The 20,988-nt window shown below is 46.6% G+C and overlaps 1 protein-coding gene across 2 annotated transcripts in view; it reads right to left on the bottom strand.

The window, feature by feature from the left end:
* The window catches only part of URB1 (URB1 ribosome biogenesis homolog), a 66,353-nt gene extending 46,727 nt beyond the window's left edge, over positions 1-19,626 (bottom strand). For both annotated transcript variants that reach the window (XM_060098555.1, XM_060098556.1), the window contains exons 1-9: positions 19,394-19,626; positions 16,929-17,068; positions 16,053-16,204; positions 15,001-15,133; positions 10,345-10,441; positions 7,831-7,916; positions 6,150-6,275; positions 4,087-4,211; positions 94-289 (exon numbers count right to left, since the gene is read on the bottom strand). In XM_060098555.1, coding sequence (XP_059954538.1) covers positions 94-289; positions 4,087-4,211; positions 6,150-6,275; positions 7,831-7,916; positions 10,345-10,441; positions 15,001-15,133; positions 16,053-16,204; positions 16,929-17,068; positions 19,394-19,535 — 1,197 coding nt within the window. In that variant the 5' untranslated portion in view covers positions 19,536-19,626. The remainder of the gene's footprint in view (positions 1-93; positions 290-4,086; positions 4,212-6,149; positions 6,276-7,830; positions 7,917-10,344; positions 10,442-15,000; positions 15,134-16,052; positions 16,205-16,928; positions 17,069-19,393) is intronic.
* Between the last annotated feature and the right edge of the window lie 1,362 nt (positions 19,627-20,988).

The raw sequence follows: 20,988 nt of genomic DNA, 5'->3' as shown, positions 1-20,988 counted from the left end.
CAGAGCGTCACTCACCCCCCACCACTACCAACTCCTCACGCCCACCCGCCCACGGCCCCAGCTAGCGGACTTCGAAATGCCCCTGGCCTTCACCTTGTTGAGCAGTTTGATGTTACTGGACCAAGTGGACTGCACCCTTGGGAGAAAGGAAAACGTCACTTCCTTGAAGTACTTGTTCAGTAAGTCCGGGCACACTTTCAGGATGTTCACCACAAGTTCAGCGACCAGCTCGTCGTCTGCTGCAGTTTTCAAACCCAGCAGGAAGTGCAGGAGAGTCAGGTTTCCTCCCCTGCCAGGGAGAGAGGGGAGAGAGAGGGGTGAGCAGGGCGCCTTCACAAAGCACTCAGAGCTCAGGATGACGGGGGTAGCTCCGCTCGGTCAACACGGCTGTGACACAGGGATGGGCAAATTTCATTTCTGGTGAATTTCCCTCCCGTCAGAAAGTGAGATGTTTTCATGGTCTGTAGGGCTCCCGCTGTCCACCAGAGGGCCTGAACTTCACTCCTCCACTTCTGAGTGGCTGAAAAAGTCTCTACCTTGTTCTGTTCCCCACCTCTCCTTCCCTCCCTTGAGTTCCAGCTGACTTTTAAAGAAGAGGAAATTTTAAAATTTTCTTTTGTGATTTTACTGACCACTTCCCTCCAACCACACACAGAAAAGCACATATGTAAAGATGTATGTGTGCGTTGACTATAAAAACACAGAGAACGCATTTTTCTTTTAAAAGGATTACGGTTGGGCTTCCCTGGTGGCGCAGTGGTTGAGAGTCCGCCTGCCGATGCAGGGGACGCGGGTTCGTGCCCCAGTCCGGGAAGATCCCACATGCCGCGGAGCGGCTGGGCCCGTGAACCATGGCCACTGAGCCTGAGCGTCCGGAGCCTGTGCTCTGCAACGGGAGAGGCCACAACAGTGAGAAGCCCACGTACCACCAAAAAAAAAAAAAAAAAAAAAAAGGATTATGGTTTTTTCCCCATGAAGTGCTCACAAATTGCCACAGTCCAGAGTGCCACAAAATTATTTCTAAAACTCAACCAGATGGCACAGAGTCCTTCTACGGCTTTCTGCTTCCTCTGTTTCTAGCTAATTTCAAACTCCGACGCTTTCACTTCACAGCCAAAAGAAGCTAATATAGGGAGAATAATCTACTGTATGAAGAGTCAAAATTTGTCCCAAAGTGGGCAGTTTTCAAAAATATAAGAAGATGATACAAACAGGAAAACCTAGATATTAAAACTTGGAGAAAGGGAGCACCTGGCCTAGGATCTACATGGCCAAGTAGGTTTTACCCCCAGATACCTTTTAAGAAAAGATGTCTTTTCATATCTGCTTGTCCCTGGGAAGTCATAATATCCAGAAAAAAATCAAAATTTGCCTCGTTGGCGTGTCATGTTGATGGCTTCTGGGATCACCACTGTTTTGCAGCCCCTTATAAACTGACCAAAACTAAGATGCAATATGACACTTTACAGACAATAAAAATTTTTCCAAAATTGAATTAGAAAGAGTATAATTTTGATCAGAAAGCTATTCTTTAAAAAGCTTAGAATTCTTAATAGGAAAATATCATGAGCAAAACATAGTTTGTGCTTTCAAATGCATGGAATGTTAAATTTGCAAAGAGTGGGACTTCCCTGGGGATCCAGTGGTAAAGAATCCACCTTACAGTGCAGTGGACATGGGTTCAATCCCTGGTCAGGGAACTTAGATCCCACATGCCACGGGGCAACTAAGCCCACGTGCCACAGCTACTGAGCTTGCGTGCCTCAACTAGAGAGCTCACGTGCCGCAAACTACAGAGCCCACGTGCCCTGGAGCCCATGCCACAACTAGAGAAGAGAAAACCCGGACGCCGCAACTAGAGAAAAGCCCGTGTGCCGCAATGAAAGATCCTGTGTGCCGCAACTAAGACCTGATGCAGCCAAAAATAAATTAAAAAAAAAAAAAGGTTTACCTAGAAACTTCAAAAAAAAAAATTTGCGGAGAGTGCCAAAAATACTAGACACACACACAATTTTAATCAACGATGTAATAAAATGAATAGCATTTAATTTAGAGTTTGCAACACGTGCCAGATACTGCTCGAGGCAGTTACCACACACTGCCTCTCTCTGGGGTGGGCACTAATTGTATTTCCTTTTTATAGATGAGGCGACATTGGCAGAGAGAAACAGTAACCCGCTGAGGTCTCAGAGGCACTCCAGAAAGTGTTCTCTGAACCTCCACAGTAAGGCTCAGCAAGCTCTGGCCCACCACCTGCCGTTGTCAATAAAGCTTTATTAGAACACAGTTACACCCATTTGTTTATTTATAGCATGGCTGCTTGGGTACCACAATGGCACGGTTGAGTGGGCACAGTAGGGACTGTATGGCACACTAACCCTAAAATACTTACTGCCTGGACCTTCAGAGAAAAAGTTTGCCAACCCTTGCCTACACTATAATGCCTCACTTTCAATGCCTACTACGTGCCAGGCAGGCACACGGGGATTCAAAACAGACTAGTCGTAGGCTCTGGGGATTCAAAACAGACTAGTCTCTGTGCTCACCAATTCTTGCCTATTGGGTAGTGAACAAGCAAATAAATAAATATGCAAGATGGCGATAAGTCACCATCAGAAGCAAGGGCCAGGCCAAAGGGCAGTGACAGTGGAAGGACTATCTCAGAAGAGGGCTGCCAGGGAAGGCCTCTCTGACGTGGCGACATCTGCACGGAGACCTACAGGAAACGAGGGAGCTTTACGACCACTGGGAAAGGAGGCATTTCAATTTTCTCAAAGCTTTCCATTAACACCCCACAAACAAAACTCCCTTCCTCTCTCCTAAGCACAAACATTTGTCTTTTGCCCATGGCTGAAAAATTTTACATAAACCATACCTTATTTAAACACACCCACAACCGCTAGTTAACTCAATATGCTCATTAAATGATCATCTATTTTATGGGTCTCCTTAATAGGGAAAACAAGCCTTTTTAGCATGGTGTTATATTGTATTAAGACTCAAAAAGTCTGCTCTTACATTTCAGCAAGAAAGCAAGCTTTCTCTCACTGATGAGAGAAAAGCTACAATATCACCAAAACAAAATTAGAAGAAAAAGGAATGACATGGCAAGTTAATTCATAATAATCACAGAATGAAAACAAGTTCAAAGCCACAAGCAGGGAAAAGAATTCCCACCGAATGAATCCCATTACGAGGGATGAGTCATTTTCTGACCGGTTGAAACCGAATCAAACCATCTCTATCCTTATAATAAAATGTCAAGGGGGTAAAACTAAGGGTCACTCACAATGACCAGAAAATATGTCCAATATTTTTAATTGTCAAATGGGAAAAAAGCAGGTTAATGAACAATATATCTAACAGTAGGCCGTTCTGGTTTAAATATTAATAACGTGGATATGTATTATAGGTCTATGACTCTAAAGAGAAAGTCCAAAAGAACATAATCTAAATCATTAGCTGTGGACTTTGTTTCCTTACTGATGAAATGTTATCAGAATGGTGAAATATGAAATAAAACGTAAAAACAAAACTGTGAAATCCCAACTCATCAGCAGCTGCCCCCGAGGAGACAAGGGCTGTGTAGCTGTCACGAGCGTGGGCTGGGAACCAGATCGCCTAGGTTCCAGTCTGAGCTCGGCCACCTTCACGGTGAGTGACCTGCCCTCTGTGGGCCCATTTTCCTCATCTGCAAGACTGGGGTAACAATGGTACCCGCCTAGGACTGTGGTGAGGCATGAGAGGGCACCCCATCTCTGGGAAGAAGGATGTAACAGAATTATTCTCAGATCCAGCTGGCACATAGCTGCCGAGTGAACACACACAGAACCTTCCTGGGTGAGATACCCTCACACTGTGTGTCTGAGTCAACTGCTACCCTGAGACTCTGCCCCAAAGGCACACAACGAACGGGAGCCCTCCGGGTCCTATTCTGAGTTCATCCCTAAAATGAGTCAGATAACGCCTAAAATGCTAGTTCTAACCCACTACAGTTCCGTTACTTAACAGATTTCCACTGTAAGTCACGTACGTGATGACCTCTGAGAACTCACACTCAGGATTCACACGGGCGTTACACTTTACCTGCCGAAGGTACCAAGAGACGCGTCATAAAAATTAATCCCATGCTTGAGCGAACAGCAGAGATCCATCAGGAAGTTATGAACGAGCTGCCTCACCATGGTTCTCCCTGCGTCTTCAGCAGAAGTCTACGAGGGTTTCAAAGAAATTCAGTGACAATCCCAAGTTCGTAAGTCTTACGAACAACTACAGGGTAAAAACTGGACCATATCACATGCCTAATGGCAACTTAGAAAACATTTTAAATTGAACATCTGGTGTAATTCAAAAACAAAAAAACCCCACAAAAAAACAGAAACACCAATCAAAATTTAAAAATACTCTTACAGGTGGAATCTAAACAAAATAAATAAATAAAACAATAACAATTTTTTTAAAAAGCTCACAGATACAGAGAGCCGATCAGTGGCTGCCAGAAGTGGGGGTCAAGGGGCTGGGAAAAAACGGGTCCACTGGGGTTTTCTGTTTGTTTATTTTTTACTTTAAATAAATTGAAGTTAAAATGTTCTTTTTAAAGTTGAACCAACAGGGAGTTGCTGGAACAACAAGAAACTACAGATAACTTGAGATTTCATGTCATTTGCTATTGTTTCCGAGCACTTCACAATAATTCTTATAGCAGCCCCGTGAGTCTGGCAGGGCAAACATGATGACACCCATCTCACGAATGAGCAAACTGTGGATGAGACAGCTGAAGTCATCACTGAGTTAGGAAGTACACGGCACGTCAGTATTAGCATCCCCAGCACTAAAGATTCTCTGTTTACAGCATATGCTTTAAATAGAACATTTTTTCTAAGCTTTTTCTTGCTTCTGCATTGTGATACTGTGACAGAAGAAATAAATATTTGGTCATTGTCTCCAGCTCCTGGCACAGAGCTCCTAAATCTCTCAGAATCTCCTAGGTGATAGGGGCATCTTTCATTCTAATGAGGCAACTCGTAATGGGCCCCAGGAGAGCTTCAGGATGGGGTCTGGATGCCAGAGTGTGACCCGTAATGAGAACATCACTTAATTCCCTGATTCTGAATGTCCTCACCTATAAAATAGAACCATTAAAACAAACAAAAACAAACTCGGGACTTCCCTGGCGCTCCAGTGGTTAGGACTCGACACTCACTGCCTTGGGCCCGGCTTCCATCCCTTGTCGGGGAACTAAGATCCCACAAGCCACGTGGCATGGCCAAAAAAAAAAAAAAAAAAAAAAAAAAAAATACTCTTAAGAGGGGCAAGTTTAAACCTGTATTTTCAAACAAGCTTATGAATGACTTAATTTCTCTTGCTCTTTTGAATAAAGTTCCGCATTTGGGAGTGTTTTTATTAAGCCCCTGAGGCTTCCCGGTTATAGAACAGACAAAACATGTCCAAAACAAGAGGACATAGGCAAGTCGTGGAGATAAAAGGAAGCAAAACAGTGGGCTCTTGAGAGGTGAAGTATCATAGAGTTAACAGGAAGTCTGAGCCTTCATGACTCTGGCCAAGTCCATGTTCAGAAACACTCTGAGGAAAATCCAAATGAGGAGAATTAAAAAGTACACTGGCTTTGGGTCCATGTGAGAGTAAGTGTTCTAATTTAGCACTTGTTACAAAGTAAACTCTACATGTCAGTAGGTGAGGAAATTGAGGCTCCCTAGGTACTTAGGATCCTGAAGTAGAAGCAACAGGCCTTGAAACTCCAACTGCTGGAAAAGTGTGAAAAGAATGGATGGGAGAGGAGAGGGAAGTGAGGCGGGAGAGGTAGCAAGGATCAACCCTGTACGTCTACTGTGCAAGCTGCAGGGAAAATTCAGATGCCACACAGCTAAAGGGAATGACGGTTTCCACATTTAAAAAAAAAGTTTAATATCATGCTACCTCAGAGATTAGAAAAAAATCTTATTGTAAAAAAAAATTTTTTTCTTAAATCATATTGCAACTAAGTTGGGAATTAACATAACCACAAGCCAAAAGAAACACCAAATGGGGGACTTTCTTGAAGGCAGGTGTATGTGTAGATTCTTCAGTCTCCCGGCTCTGGGTATCACACACTAACAGTGAGGCCAAGCGAAAGCCAAAAACGACTATACCTCAATATTCTCCAGGCTCACGTCGACAATCCCCTTCCAGCTGTACAGAGACGCTATGTGGTTCAGCACTTGCCCGGTGAAGAAACGCACCTTCTGGGTTTTTGTGATATTTTTGTTGTGAACTACCTAAAAACAAAAAAACAAATGAATTTCAAGGAAGTTGATTTTTAAAATCGTGTTTATTGGATTTCGTCATTATAAAAATAATGTAGGCCTGCGGCAAAATATTTAGCCAGAAAAAGAAAAAACGTAAAGAGAACACATTCACCAATATTGCCACCACCCTAGGACACTCACAGCTCACATTTTGGTATATTTCCTTTCAGCCTCCCCGTCCCCATCAACCACACAAAACATACATGTGTATGGATTAGGTTCTTGTTGGGGTGGGGTTTTTCTTGGCTTCTTTGAGAATATATTTAATTATCGTTTTGCGCCTGCTTTTACTTAATGCAGCATGAGCTGTCTCCACATCATTAAAAATTCCTTTAGAACATCATTTTGGAGGGCTGAACGTCATTCTATCCTATGAGCGATTATAACTTATTTAACCATTTCCCAGGTGTGTATAATTAGGTTGCTTCCAAACTCTGGCCATGACTAGCAGCATCCCTGTACAAAGCCTGCCCTACAACCCTGACTCTGGACTTGGAATCGTGGCATCAGTTCTCAGCTCCACACAAACCTACCCCCCCCAGCTCATATCTCTGAGGGTTTATGTATTTCAGATACGTTCCCTGGGTGATTCTGTGGCAATCCCATCCCTCACTCCAGGTGTACAAACGTTTTTAAAACCTCTGACACATACTGCTGGACCTGCTGTCTTCCAGAGGGGCTGCAACACCTCCTCCAGGAAAGTACCTGACTCAGAGCATCTTTGCTGGCACTGAATATCACTGTTTTGAAAAGTCAATGCCAATCTGGTAGGTGAAAAGACCTGTACCTCATTACTTGCACTGCTCTGAATCAGGGTTTCTCAACCTGAGCACTACTGACATTTTGGACCAAATAACTGTTGTGAGGGGCTGTCTTGTGCACTGTAGGATGTTGAACAGCATCCCTGGTCTCTACTCACCAGATGTCAGTTGCATTTCTCCAGTTATGGCAACCAAAAATTGCCAGATGGCCCGTGGAGGGCAGACCTGCGCCCCACTGAGAAGCACTAAATACTGTGCTAATTAGCCATTTTCACGTGGGCTGCCAGTTCATGGCCTTTTGACAACTATTTATGTTGGGAGGATCATAGAGTTTTTCTAACTGATCATTTAAGGGGCTTCTGTATCAAAGACAGTTATCCTTTCAGCAAGTTTTAAAATTTCTGTAAGATGCGTGTAAAAGGCAGAACATGCAAGATGACACAAAATAACATTTTGCCAGGTGAGAAAATGAAGAAGAGTTGTATTTACAGCTCAGTTACCCCAGTGGCTTCCTGTGAAATAGCGGGGAGCAGGGAGCAGCTTTTCTCCTGTTGTGATGAAACAACAGCCTCACCTGAACTGAAATGGTGGCTTCAGTGCCTGTAACCTTCAGGACTGGCTCATCACCACCACGTTTCTGCTTAAGAAATGGTTTCCCATTCAACCTGTACAACAACCCACATAACCTACGATGTTATAGCTCTAAAGTCCTGTAAAACTCTGGAGCAAACAAATGATAGGAACATTGATCACCAAAAACGTACCTTTGTTTTCAGTGTGGATAACAAAATATTGATGGTAGAGATCCTATCTTCCTTCATGCCTGAGCTGAAAATGCAAGGAATAAATTCTGAAAGTAAAAGTTTCAAAGCATTAGACTCAACAATACTTTGAATGAAAACCGATGAGAGAACATTACTTCTTCAAGTGTTTGTTTGCTGTACCATTCTTAAAATGGTACAGCAAACAATGCCATTTACTTGCCTTTTCTTTTTGTTTTTTAAGTTTTGTCTTTTTTAATTATACAAGTTCACAATAGGAAAAACTGTTTTTGTGACATAGGAAATAAATATCTAAAGGCAAAACAATGACTGAACCATTAAAGTTCAATAGTTCCTTTAGTTCTGGTTTACTTTCCTTTTCTCATTAACTTTGGTAAAGTTAATTTAATACTGACGGTTTGAAAGAGAATGTATGGTACGATTACAGTTTTCCAAAGTTTCTTCGCTTAGATTTGCTCAGAGATGTATTTAAAGTGATGGTCGTGTGGGATAGGGAGGGTGGGAGGAAGGGAGACGCAAGAGGGAAGGGATATGGGAACAGATGTATGTGTATAAGTGATTCACTTTGTTATAAAGCAGAAACTTATACACCACTGTGAAGCAATTATACTCCAATAAAGTTGTAAAAATATATAATAATAAAAAAAATAAAAATAAAGTGATGGTTGTCACTTTATTGACTCGCGGTAGAACTTGGACTGATTTATTTATTTGCTTTCTCTTCATACTTTTGGGATCACCAAGGACTCAGCCTCCACGGCTTGAAGCTGTATTATTACTAACATACTGGTGAAAAGCAGCAAAGCAATTACAATTTCTCTTCCTCCATACATGCTTAATGGGCACACATAATTTCTACAAAAGCAAATTCATTATTCTTAAAAAAAAATTCAGAAAATACCAGACAGAAATTTAAAATCAACCATAACTCTACTACCCAAAAGTTAACACTGTTGATGTCTGGGTTACCAGTTAACTGTTAACCTTCTGATATATCCATATTGTGTTAAATGTAACTTTCAGTAAAATGGGATCATACTTTACCAGTTTTATAACTGAGTTTACACCCAATCCTATATCCTTAAAACATCTGACATCTATATATATATTTCTACATCATTGTTAATAGCTGCATTCCTCCTTATGACCAGTCCTCAAATTGCTCAATCCCTTGCTGGTGGGTAGTTAGGAGGAGTCCAATCTTCAGCTAATATGAAAAAATGTCCCCTAACAAAACCTCTGCTCACATCCTTAATTATTTCCTTAGTATAAATGACTAGATGCGGAATGGCTGGACCAGCCTAACTGCCCTGCAGAAACTTTAACAGAAGTGCATCCCTGCCCCTTAAGCAGCATGGATGTATAACCCCAAATCAGTGCCCTTTATTTAATAAATGGCCAGACGCTGAGAAGACCCAGAAGGATTCTGAAGAAACGCCCAGCCCTGGTTGCGGAGGGCATCCCACACGGGCCCGGCAACGAGCAGGACGTGTCCACTGCACCACGCAAAGGAAGCATCGCCTCCAAGGGGCTGCTATACAGACCAGGCTGATAACACACAGGGAGCAGTACCCGCACCTGCTCGTAAATGGTCTCTGCAGCTCGTTCTGGAGGGGGCTCTGGGCTCCCACGCTGGGGGAGGTGGGGGAAAGGCTGGCGGCCCCGTGCTGTCCCTCCCCCGACAAGTCCCTGGGCCCCAGCTGGGACACCAGCTTCTCACCCCAGACAGGGCTTGATCCCGGGGGATCTTACTGGACAACTGCCCTCTCCGTGCTGCCATTCACAGTCTTGATAAAACACAAGTAGCCCCAATAGATTAAACTACGCCAAGCCTTGCTCTAGAGACACTGGCATCGGAAGGTGGTGCTGGTGGAATTCTCTGAAGCTCCACTACTAATATTCTGGTAACACTGGGCATTTTTTTTAAAACACACTTACTAAGGAAAGCAGGGTAGCCACGGCTATGAATCCATGTACTTTCTGGAACCACAAAGCCTCCTTTGTCTGCAGGAGTCTCTGAAGTGTGCACTTCTCCTTTGTTAGGCCCGCTCAGCATCCAGCTAGCGAAACAGGGATATCTCTGTCCGCACTGACCAGCGATATCAAAACCGCACTGGGGCCTCCCTGGTGGCGCAGTGGTTGAGAGTCCGCCTGCCGATGCAGGGGACACGGGTTCGTGCCCCGATCCCGGAGGATCCCACATGCCGCGGAGCGGCTGGGCCCGTGAGCCATGGCCGCGGGGCCTGTGTGTCCGGAGCCTGTGCTCCGCAACGGGAGAGGCCACAGCAGTGAGAGGCCCGCGTACAGCAAAAAAAAAAAAAAAAAAAAAAAAAAAAACCGCACTGACCAAAGTCTTGCGCCACACACACGCTTTACCCCAGTGTACAGGGCAGCTGCAAAGGCTGCAGACTTTTATTAACCTGCAAAATGCTCTGTGGTAGGTTTTTCAAAACAATCACGAGCAGGCTGTGCCCCGAGACAAAGAGACACACCTACCTTTCAACTCCAGCACTTGTGCGATCGTGCTGTCGTCGCCTGTGATCAAGAAGGAAAGCGCGAACTGAATGTAGGCCAGCCGGACGTCATGCACTCCCTGGGGGCAAAGGAGACCCGCGTGTCATGTGCGTATCCACACCCCACCCCACTCCACCCCCTGCCCCGGGAAGCAGGGACACGCAGCAGGCACGCCCCGCCCGTCCCAGTATCACAGAGGCCTGCCGGGCTTGTGCCCTTAGCGGGTCTAAGTCTAAAACCACCGGTCATCTCTTTATGTAAACAAAGGGTTTTTTCCTCTGCCCTTTCCCCTCAATCTTCTACTCTGTTTCTCCCTCTCTTTCAAACTCTCTCTAAATACAAAAGTCTAGGTCTCCCCTTCCCCGACCGTGATATATACACACTTTTAGTTCATGGACCACTTCGGTATACAGCAGAAGACTCTCAGCCTGTCCAGATATGACCTACTCTAGTGTAATGAAATAATACATCTATGTTTTTGAAAACCCAGAGATAATGGAAAGGCTACTGCTGACTCTGATGAGACATCAATGAGGTGACGTCTGGCTTTTACATTATAAATTTACATCAGACACCCAAGTACAGATGCTGTCTGATTACAAACCCACCATGGCCTTCCCAGGACTGCAATCTGCACCGTCCCGCAGGCATCAGCCATTACCCGGGAGAGCATCCTCAGCGAGGGCCCAAAGGCCATGACCAACAGCCAACACCTCAGGGGAAACCACTAGGGCCACCTGATCAGTTTTCCCTCCCAGTAACTTTAAGACAAACCCGTGTCTCACGTTCCTTTTTTACATCCAAAGAACCCACAGCATAGGATCATGCAGGTCTCGTCAGTTGGACCAGAACTAGCACACATGCTCAGATCCTCCACTGCTTACACCGAAAACTTTCCCCTATTTCAGTTATTCCAAAGGTACTTTAATTTGATGACAAGAAGTAAGTGAACATCACGGAGAATCATTGCCCTGAAAAATCACTGCCTGAAAAAATTAAGGAGTCTCCGCCTTCCAAGAGTCCCATTCCACTTAGTAGTGGCAGCAGAGGTGGGGGCAGTAGTGATGATGGTGATGATGGTGGTGATGATATCAATAACATTCACCGAGCACTTACTATGTGCCAGACACTATGTCAGACGCTACATATCTGTTATCTCATTTACTCCTTATAACGATCTGAGGTACAGAGGCCCACAATACCCGTTTTACAGATGGGGAAACTGAGGTTTTAAAAACCTTGCTTAAGGTTACATAACTACTACGTGAGTAAGTACTGGAACTGGAATGATATGAAATATCCATACAAACACACTGCTTCATGCCCAGCTTCACCTCTGCCTACAGAGAAGTTCCTTCTTCTCGGGGGTCCCATGGCATCTTCGTTCCACTTTTTCTCAGGGTGCAAGGACCGCAGTTGGCACCATTTAGGCCTCTATGTACTTAATGAATTCTGTCTTGTTTTATTGGATATGTTTCTTCTGGAGAAAAGAACGAGCACCCGAGCCCTGGTCTGTAACATCTGGGCGGAGGCCTCGCTTGTTCCTTGTACTGATGGGGAGTTTATCTCCATCCACAGCACAGAACACACGTCAGCAAGACCTCACAAGATCAATGCTGCTTTATGCCAAATACACTAAGAGCCCCAAACTACCCTCTTGTTCTGGGGACCACCCTGTGGGCCTCTTCACAATATGGGTTTGGGTACAATGATGGCTGAAGTCTTGAAAGTGAGCTGCACTCCTCAGACTGTCAGCGACGCTCCAGTGCTTCATTCACGAACTCGATGTTAATAAAACACCAATTACACTCAAGATGCCATAAACTCAGGCTGAGAGGATGCAAAGGTGACTCAGATACTGCCCCTGTCCTCAGGAAGCTTAAAGTAACAACCGCTCCCAAGCCATCCAGACGTCTCACCGTTCAAACAAACGTGTCACCTAATTCAAGCACAGTTAACTTGTTATCCTGGTCTACGTACACCTTACATTTCAAAAGAATTCTGGCAGAATGCTAACACTTGCCTTATAAAATTAAATTAGGTTTTATCCTTTCCCAGAGAGTAGGAAAGGTTCCACAAGTTTTAGGGTTTTTTTCCTCCACTGAAGTATTGGGAGTCAGGGCCCTGGAATGTTGGCCCCAACCTGTCCTTGCAGGTCTTTCTATCCTGCGCAAACACAGCAGAGTTGGACCAGATCCTCTCAGGGGTGCCTCCAGCAATGGATTCTGAACTGAAACAGAGGTTAGCTCTCATCTGCTGGCATCCACCTTGTATATCCCAGAGCACCCCAAATTTCAGATTCCTGACATTGTGGAGAACAAAACCCCCGAGACATAGCCCCTGCCCCTCTCCAGCAGCCACCACCAGGCCTCTCCACCTGACCACAGCCCCTCACTGCCCTGGAGCCCCACCTTCCACCTCCAGCGAACTCCATCAGAGGCAAGAAGGCCACACGCCTACTCTTCATTCCCGCCCTGTGAATTCACAGGGTTATTATCCCAGGAGGAAAACATCCTGAACTCTACAGCTTGTTCTGCAAAACACTGTCTAAAATAGACCAACACATATTTGGTAAAACTGTTCTTTGGCACAGGATTTTTAACAGTGCTTTCTTTGGATGAAAAAATATTCATAATCCTCTTTCTTCATGAAGCTTTAATAAGTCCCTCTGAAATGTTAAAAACACTCAAAAAAATTTATCTCCCAGCTTCTTCAATAACTAAATGGCATTTAAAAAAAAAAAAGGTGGGGGAGAGGCAGAAAACTCAAAGCAATGAAGAGATTTAAGAAAGGTATCAACCAACACAACGTGCAGCTCTTGTTTGGACCCTGATTTGAACCACGAAGTGTAAAGACGTTTCTGAGACAGTCGGGGAAAAGCTGAGGCCACCCGGGGCGTTAGATGATGTTGAGAAATTATTAATGGTGTACAATGATGGCACCATGGTTTTGTTTTCTAACATGTTCTTTCTGTTAGAGATACACACTGAAATACTGACGGTGAAATGTATGTGGGATGTGCTGTAAGACTACCCCAAAACAACCCAAAAGGTGGGAGGGGTGACGGGGTCCGAAGCTGGACGACAGGTACGTGGGAATTTATTGTGCCGTTCTCTATTTTTGAATGGCCCTGCTGTTTCTCATACTAGAAAAAATTTTTAATGTCTAGAAACCATTTCCTACAATATACAGAGTATTTAAGATACTTGATACAGATGATTAAAGAAAGTAAAAAAAACACTTTCATTTCAACAACTCCCGTTTTACAGATCAAGAGAGATGTCAAATAACGTGCGAGGCCCTGAGATGAAGCAGCACGTGTGCCGTCCTGCAGCTGGATCCGGGCCTGGAAGCCCAGCTTGGGTTTTCCCACACTGGGTCCTGGCGACTGGCCTGTCCACTGACATGTACTTTACTTAGATGGCTAGGCTGGCTGAGGTCAAGACACGGGGTGGGAAAGGGAAGGGATTCTGTCAGGTAATTACTGCCAGGCTGATTGCCAGGGAAGACCAAAGAGCCATGACATCTGCCCTGGCATGCAAACAGGACACACATTCCTTTTATTAGACATGCACTTAGACGCCAGGAACCGGCACTCATTAAATGGAACTTCTGACACATTAATCGTAGTATCCATGAAACACTAACACCCGGAATTTTCTCCTCATAACCGAGGAAAACCCTCAACACTGCTGTTCCCACGATTAACCTTCAGTCTACTACCTGGCAACGCAGAAACTCTCAACTCCCGGGAAGCGCTGGAGAACGAGGTGACGCCTGGCTGCAGAAGTCACTTATTCTAACGTGGCTCCTCCACCGGGGCAGACAGGGGTGGGCCTCTGTGGCCTGGTCCCGGTGCTCAGGAAGGGGGCGTGGAGCACGGAGCCCGGGCGGCTGTGGCCCTGCCACCGGGGCACCAGCAGGGAGAGTGGACGCACAAACGGGAACAGGCGCTTCGGCAGCCCGCAGCCGGCACACGTGTCGGGAGGGCGCCCTTGCTCCAGCCTATGAGGCCTGAAACTCATACTCTTTCCTCAAGAACCTTTCCGAACCCAAGTGAAACTTCTGGAGCCACCAGGAAACTTTTTTTTTTTAACAGCTCTCCTGAAAACCAAGCATTTACACTTCTAATTCTCTTTGGCACAAGCCAGCCCCTACTCATGATAAGACTTATAACTGGGAGGCGCAAGAAACAGAGTAAAAAGCCATAAACGTCCTCTTTGATGAGGTCACTGGCTTGGCCTCCCAAGGCTTTTCTGCAAAGTGGACGGAACCCGCACGGGAGGACGAGGCCACCACCAGGGCCTCACCACGAGGCACGTGGAGACCGTCTCCGCTGCTCTGTGAAGACGCTCACAAGCTACATCCCCCTCACAGGCCAGGAAGGCACTGCGATGCTGAGCCCCCAGAGAAGCTGGCCTCAGACGTCCCTGCCACTCGGGCTCTGCAGGCGACCGGACCCTCACCGCCAGCCAGGAGTGAGGCCTCCCTTCGTCACACGCTCCAGCGGCCGCCGAGGCACACGTCTCTCCACACAGGGGCCTCCCGCCCCATCTACGCGATGACCGAGGCCAGAGAGAGGAGGACACGTGAAACACTTTGGCCCCCTCAAAGGGAAAGGACGCTCGGCACTCCTACCTTTGAATCCCTCTTGGTCACCAGCGTGTACAAGGTCTTTTTATTCAAATCGAAATGACTGCAGACGTCCCTGGCAGCCTCGGGACCCTGGGTCACCATGGCGGCCATCAGGTTCAGGCAGGCTCGAGCCATCCTGTGCAGAGACAAGAAGGAAAGCAGGAGTGTCAGGACAGCAGAAACACAAAGCCACCCCCCGAGAAGCAGCTGCACACCTGGCTGTGTGGTCTGCTAACCCCAAACCAGAAAACGGAAGGAGGGAGACATGCAGACACGCTCTTTCTTTAAAAAAAAAAAACCCTCAGGAAATCTTCAAAGAAAGCTAAAAATCTGAGTTTGAGTAGGATCCAAGAACACAGAAGGCAAGGTCAGAAGAAGATGGCCGCGTCTGTGTCCAGTAAATGGTCATGAATCTGGACCCACACCACCCCTGCCTTTGCAGGGCACGAGGAACACTTCTGCACGGCGGGCATCTCCAAATGCAAGCTCCTGGCTGCCTTCCCATCCTGCAGTTACCCAAAATTCACGGTTACGGAGCACCTACTACATACTAGGCACCGTTCAGGTGCTGGGAGGATGGCGTTTTACAGGACGGTCAAGGCCTCCACCTGCAGGTACCCTGAGTTCTAGGGGAGAGAGACAGCGAGTCAGGATGTGGATATGGATATTAGGTCACATGCATAGCCGTGGATGCGGCGGCCAGAGAGGGCCTCCCTGAGATGATACCTCTGCAAAGCCCTGAAGGCAGAGAGGGAGGGTGCCCGTGAGGACCTCGGGGAAGAGCTGTTGGGACAAAAGGACAGGCAGCTTGAAGGAGGTCTGAAGTGCTCCCGAGACGGGAGAGAGAGCAGCAGGGCAGGAGGAGAGGGACACCTGGTGGCAGAGGGTTGGGTGAGGGGCCGGTCAACAGGACGAGGGGCAGAGCCATGGTCCTGACGGCCTCGGAAACTGCTCCGCGCTGTTTGCGAGTGGAGGAAAGGTCACGGGCACTTGTGGGGCGCTGAAGGCAGACCAAGCCCAAGGCCAGTCCTGCCACGGAAAGGCGGGCAACTTACCTGTAACCCGAAGCGTACAGGGACTCACAGATGAGCTTCATGTGGTTATTCATTAGCTTTTTCACGATGTTGGTTCCCACCACATGAAAATGGGAAAGGTCACTGGCTGTCCGCAATAATATGGCCTCGAAAACTTGAAATATTAAAAGCATCTGCGAAGACAGAACTGAGATGGTTACGAACCACCTCCTTTCTTTTCCTCTTCTACGTATGTTTTCCTCTCGTCTTAGCCACAGCCACCTGCAGGTTTAAAACCTTCAACTTGCAGGATGACGCCTACCCACATCCCAAGCCAAACACAGGGATCTGCCAGGCCCCAGGCTCTGGAATTAGCCTTGTTCCAACTGTCTAGCTAAATAGAGATAAGCTTGCTTACAATTAAACCAAATGAAATTAAAAGAGAAATTTCTGCTATTGATTCAGCCTCGCTGCTTTGGGGATATTCAGGTCTACAGCCTTATGGCAATAATCCTGAGATTTCAACAGGTTCATAAATATCCCAAATTTTGAACCTCTTTGGAACCAGAAAACAACAGTCAGCTCAATATATGTGTGTACCTGTGACACACAGTCTTTACCTATTTTCCTTCTGTTAAAGCAAACCATGGTGAGACTAAGTGGATTTAGATTAAGAATCTATGATCTTTCCTTCTGGTATTATTCACCAATAACAAGTTACTATTTTCCACTAAAATGCTTTCAAAGGTTATAATGCAAAAATGAACGTATCCCTACAGCACAGGCACAGAGCATCATTTTCTGCAGAAAGCTGGTAATGTCTTAGAAATTTATATCACATTTCTCTTCATCAAGCTTAACACAACAGTGGCATTAACTTCTTCTTCTCTCCATCAGGCCAGGTAAGAAATAGCATACTTCACTTTCAGGGTGCTTCTCCCCACTCAGGAGCTGGAAAATCTCTGCACACTCAACAGAAATCTTTATGTACCCCTCCACGACATCATACACATCTTCTCGTGGCAGCTTCTTGGCCGCAGAAACAAACGCTTCCAAGGCTGAAATGAGAGGTAGGATCAAATGTGAACGAGGACAGTCTAGAAACAATCTCAGCCGCTACTGCAACAGAGGGAGATTTCAGCAGGAACATCCAGGTGACTGGAAGTACCACTGACTGAGATGGGAGAACAGAGTAGCAGGGAGGAGACGGGGAGATCAAGAGTTAGGACACGATCTTTCCTCCATCACCACTAAGTCACAGGCAACATCTTTCAAGGGCACTGGTTTAGAGCAGAACGCTTCCGGATGCAGGTATCCTCCCTGATGTCGATACCCATCCACTCCTGAGCACCCTCTGGGCCTTTATCAATCTAACCCTGCTCTCCCCTCCTACCCACCCCTCCCCCACCACCATGAAGGGACTATAATGGATAAAGAAAATGTGGTATATCTAGACCTATATACAGAAATATACACAATGGAATATTATGCAGCCTTTAAAAAAGAAGGAAACTCTGCCTTTTGAGACAACATGCATGGACCTTGAGGGCATTAAGTGAAATAAGTCAGACAGGGAAAGGCGAATACTGTATGTTCTCAGTTATATGTGGAATCTAAAAAAGCCAAACTCATAGAAGCAGAGAGTAGAATGGAGGTTGCCAGGGACTGGGGGATGGGCAAAATGAGGAGATGTTGGTCAAAGGGTATAAACGTATAGCTCTAAGATGCATAAGTTCCAAGGAATCGAATGTACAGCATTGTGACTATAGTTAACAATACTGTATCATATACTTCCAAGTTATTAAGAGAGTAGATCTTAAATGCTGTCACCACAAAAAAAGTGGTAATTACATGAGGGGATGGAAGTGTTGACTAACCTTATTTGGGTAATGATTTCACGCTGTACATGTGCATCAAATCACCACATTGTACACCTGAAACTTACATATGCTGTATGTTAATAATATCTCAATAAAGCTGGAAAAACAAAACAAAACACAACAGAAAAAAAACCTTCCCTAAAAGCTGGATGAAAACAAAACCCCCTAACATTGATCAAATCCACTTCTCTGATGGTCCAGTGAGGTGATCCTATCACAGAAAGTTACGAGAACATATCAAAAGGGAGGGAGAATCCGAGACCAGATTCAAACACAAATCCAACAGAGCCTCACACAAGGGATTCCCACTTTCACCCACTGCCTTCAGCCCTGCCACACCTCCCACCTCCTTCATCTGCACCCAGCACCTGTCAACCCTGGTTTCCTTCTGCAACCAGTTCAAATGCAGTGCCCAGAAGTACAGAGCTCTGGGCAAAACCACAAACGTGTCTACGGTTACAATCCTTCAAACAATTAAACGTGCTCTTTCTTCCACCAGAAAGTTTCCTATCCCTGTCCTTTAGAGGACTTGTGCTGGGACAGACTGTACGTGATTTTATGGATTGATATCTGCCTTTCCACCTGATTATGCAGAAGCTTCACGGTGGCTGGGCCCATGTGATTCTTACTCACCATTTTATCTCTACCCTAGCAAATAACAACCCCTTGTAAATAATGAACAAATGAATGTATGAAATGAATAATTCTGTGCTACAGCAGGTATCATCTTCCTAGCACTGGCTAGCAGTTGCAGGTATCCAACGCCTAAAAACAAAATCTGTGGACGACAAACTGGAAACTGAGGAGATTCTGGCCATTAACTTAATAACTTTTCAGTTGAGAGAAACACTGTCACTGTTTCATTTTGACACAGTGCCAAGTGTTTCCACATACTAGCATATGCAATTGTGTTTCGTCCTTGTAAACTAAATACTTTCTGATGGATTACCAGGAGTTGTGACGGGTGGTCACACTTTTCAAAAAGTGAAATTAGAGAATCTGCTTCGTATCAGTCACTAGTCTAATCCGGGTCAACTGACAAGTCCTGTGGTGGCTTCATGTGATAGCTTATTACCTGTTATCGGGTCAGTGTGAGCGTTGGAGAATCAGAGCTACGGAAAACAGGGCTGACAGCCATGGTAGTAGGAAGCCTGCTCACTGAACAGCCCCGAGATGACTCACAGACAGGACTCGACAAATCATTTGTGGTGTGAATGAGTAGTACGGTTATTCACTTTCCTAGCAGTTGCAGTAAAGAATTTTAGAGCTTGCTGAGGGATGCTGCCCAGGAAAGGGAAGCATACAGTCGCAGGGAACTGTCACAATCAAGCAAGTCGGGGCCCTGGACTCGAACGCACCCGGGTCTCGGTTTCCCGACTGCAAATCGGGAGACTGGTCTCTGCAGAAAGGAGTGGCTGTGTCTGCACAAGGAGGCCCCACCCAGACCGAAGCCGGGAGACAGCCTCGCACGCCCGCACTCTCTTCCCCGAGCCCCACACTCACCCGGCCTAGTGCCCTGCGGGTCCCTCAGCTGAGCCTTGAAGCGCACGCCCGTGAGCTCTTCGGTGCGGGCCCGCTTGGCTGCGCCCGCTGGGGGAACCGCGCCGTCCTGGCCGCCCGGGGCCTTCCTCTTGGGGCCCCCCATGGCCGAGAGGGCGGGGGCGCGCCGGGATCCACACACCCGGGGGCCTGACAACAGGACACGCGCGGAGAACCAACGCGTGTCTCGGACTAACACGTGGGCTGAAAGGGGCGGGGCTGGCGGAAGAGGAAGGACCTCCGGAGGGAGGTCGGCGGAAGGGGCGGGACCTCTGAGAAGGGCGGTCCGACGGGAAGCAGGTAGTGAAGGTGCGGGAGCCCGGCGTCTTGGGTTCCCCCTTGGTGCTAATGGTCCAGCTGGCTTGCTGGCGACTCGGGGCAAGCTGACACTCCACGACACCCCCGCTCGGCCGCGGCGGGGAGAGGCCCATCGGCGGCCTTCTCGAGCGTTCTTGGAAGGAAGAACCCCCAGGTCCTTCACTCCCGGAGGGCCCGAGCTGCTACCTGACTGGTAGCAGCACAGTCAGATTAGTTCTTGACCTGAGGGCGCTCTGATGAAGCCTTTTGAACTTGATTGTCATGCAGCGGGATTCGATGCTTTGCCTATTCGAGGCCCTGCGGGTTGGCCGGGAGGGTGGATGCCCCTGGCTAAATGCCAGGCGGGCTTCTGCGGGGAGGTCCTTGGTCAGACACCCGGTCCGAGGTCGTGTGGACTCCCCTAACCCTGACCCCTAGCGTATCTCACATCTCGGACCAAGACTAGCTTGTTTGGTGGCATGTCGCCCCAGAGTGACCTCCACTTCCCCCAAACTAATGGGAGGACGGGCACCCTTCCGGCCGTGCAGGGTGGGAGGAAAGGATCAAATGAAGTAACGTCTGTGAAAACCCTTCGTGGACAGCACATCGGTCTCGACATCTAAGCCACCATCATTAAAATGGAGACAGCAAAGCCAGCTGTCCTGAGTGGAGAAAATGATGCAATGCATGAAAAACTGCTCTGACGGGAAAAAAAGTACTGTGTGTTTTTGTAAGATGTTATTAATTGGCTTGAGAGTCACATTAAATGTTCTGAAATAAAATGGAGGCATAAATAAGTAAAAACAGGCTGGTGCATTTTTTAATACAACTTCATCAATACTTGGTTATGTGTTCAAATAAATCATGAACCATTAGATGAGTAATTTGGTGATTGCAGGAATTGTCTGTCAGCTTGTCCTTTAGTTTCAGGAAGTACCCTCCTGTGTTCTGTAAGCAGATCTGTAGTGAGCATCTGAGAACGTGGTTTTTTTTGTGGCCTGTTGGAGTTTCAGAGTCTCTTATAGAAAAAATCTATGGGCTTGACCCTGAGTCCCTCACCTGACAAGACTATTGTGCCTGTGGAAATGTCTACCTTGTAGGCAGGTCAGAGGGAGTGGCCTGAAAAGATCTGAGCTCTTGCAGCGGTACTAAGAGAAGGGGATATGCCCAAAATTCAGGCTGTAAAGGGCAATACTCTTGTTAGCAAAGACGAACTTAATTCTGACTAGTTGTCCACACGGGTTCTCTTCTGTGGTTAATTG

Source organism: Mesoplodon densirostris, chromosome 5 (genome assembly GCF_025265405.1).
Source record: "Mesoplodon densirostris isolate mMesDen1 chromosome 5, mMesDen1 primary haplotype, whole genome shotgun sequence".
Classification (NCBI taxonomy): domain Eukaryota; kingdom Metazoa; phylum Chordata; class Mammalia; order Artiodactyla; family Ziphiidae; genus Mesoplodon; species Mesoplodon densirostris.
This window is presented reverse-complemented; position numbering and strand designations above follow the sequence as displayed.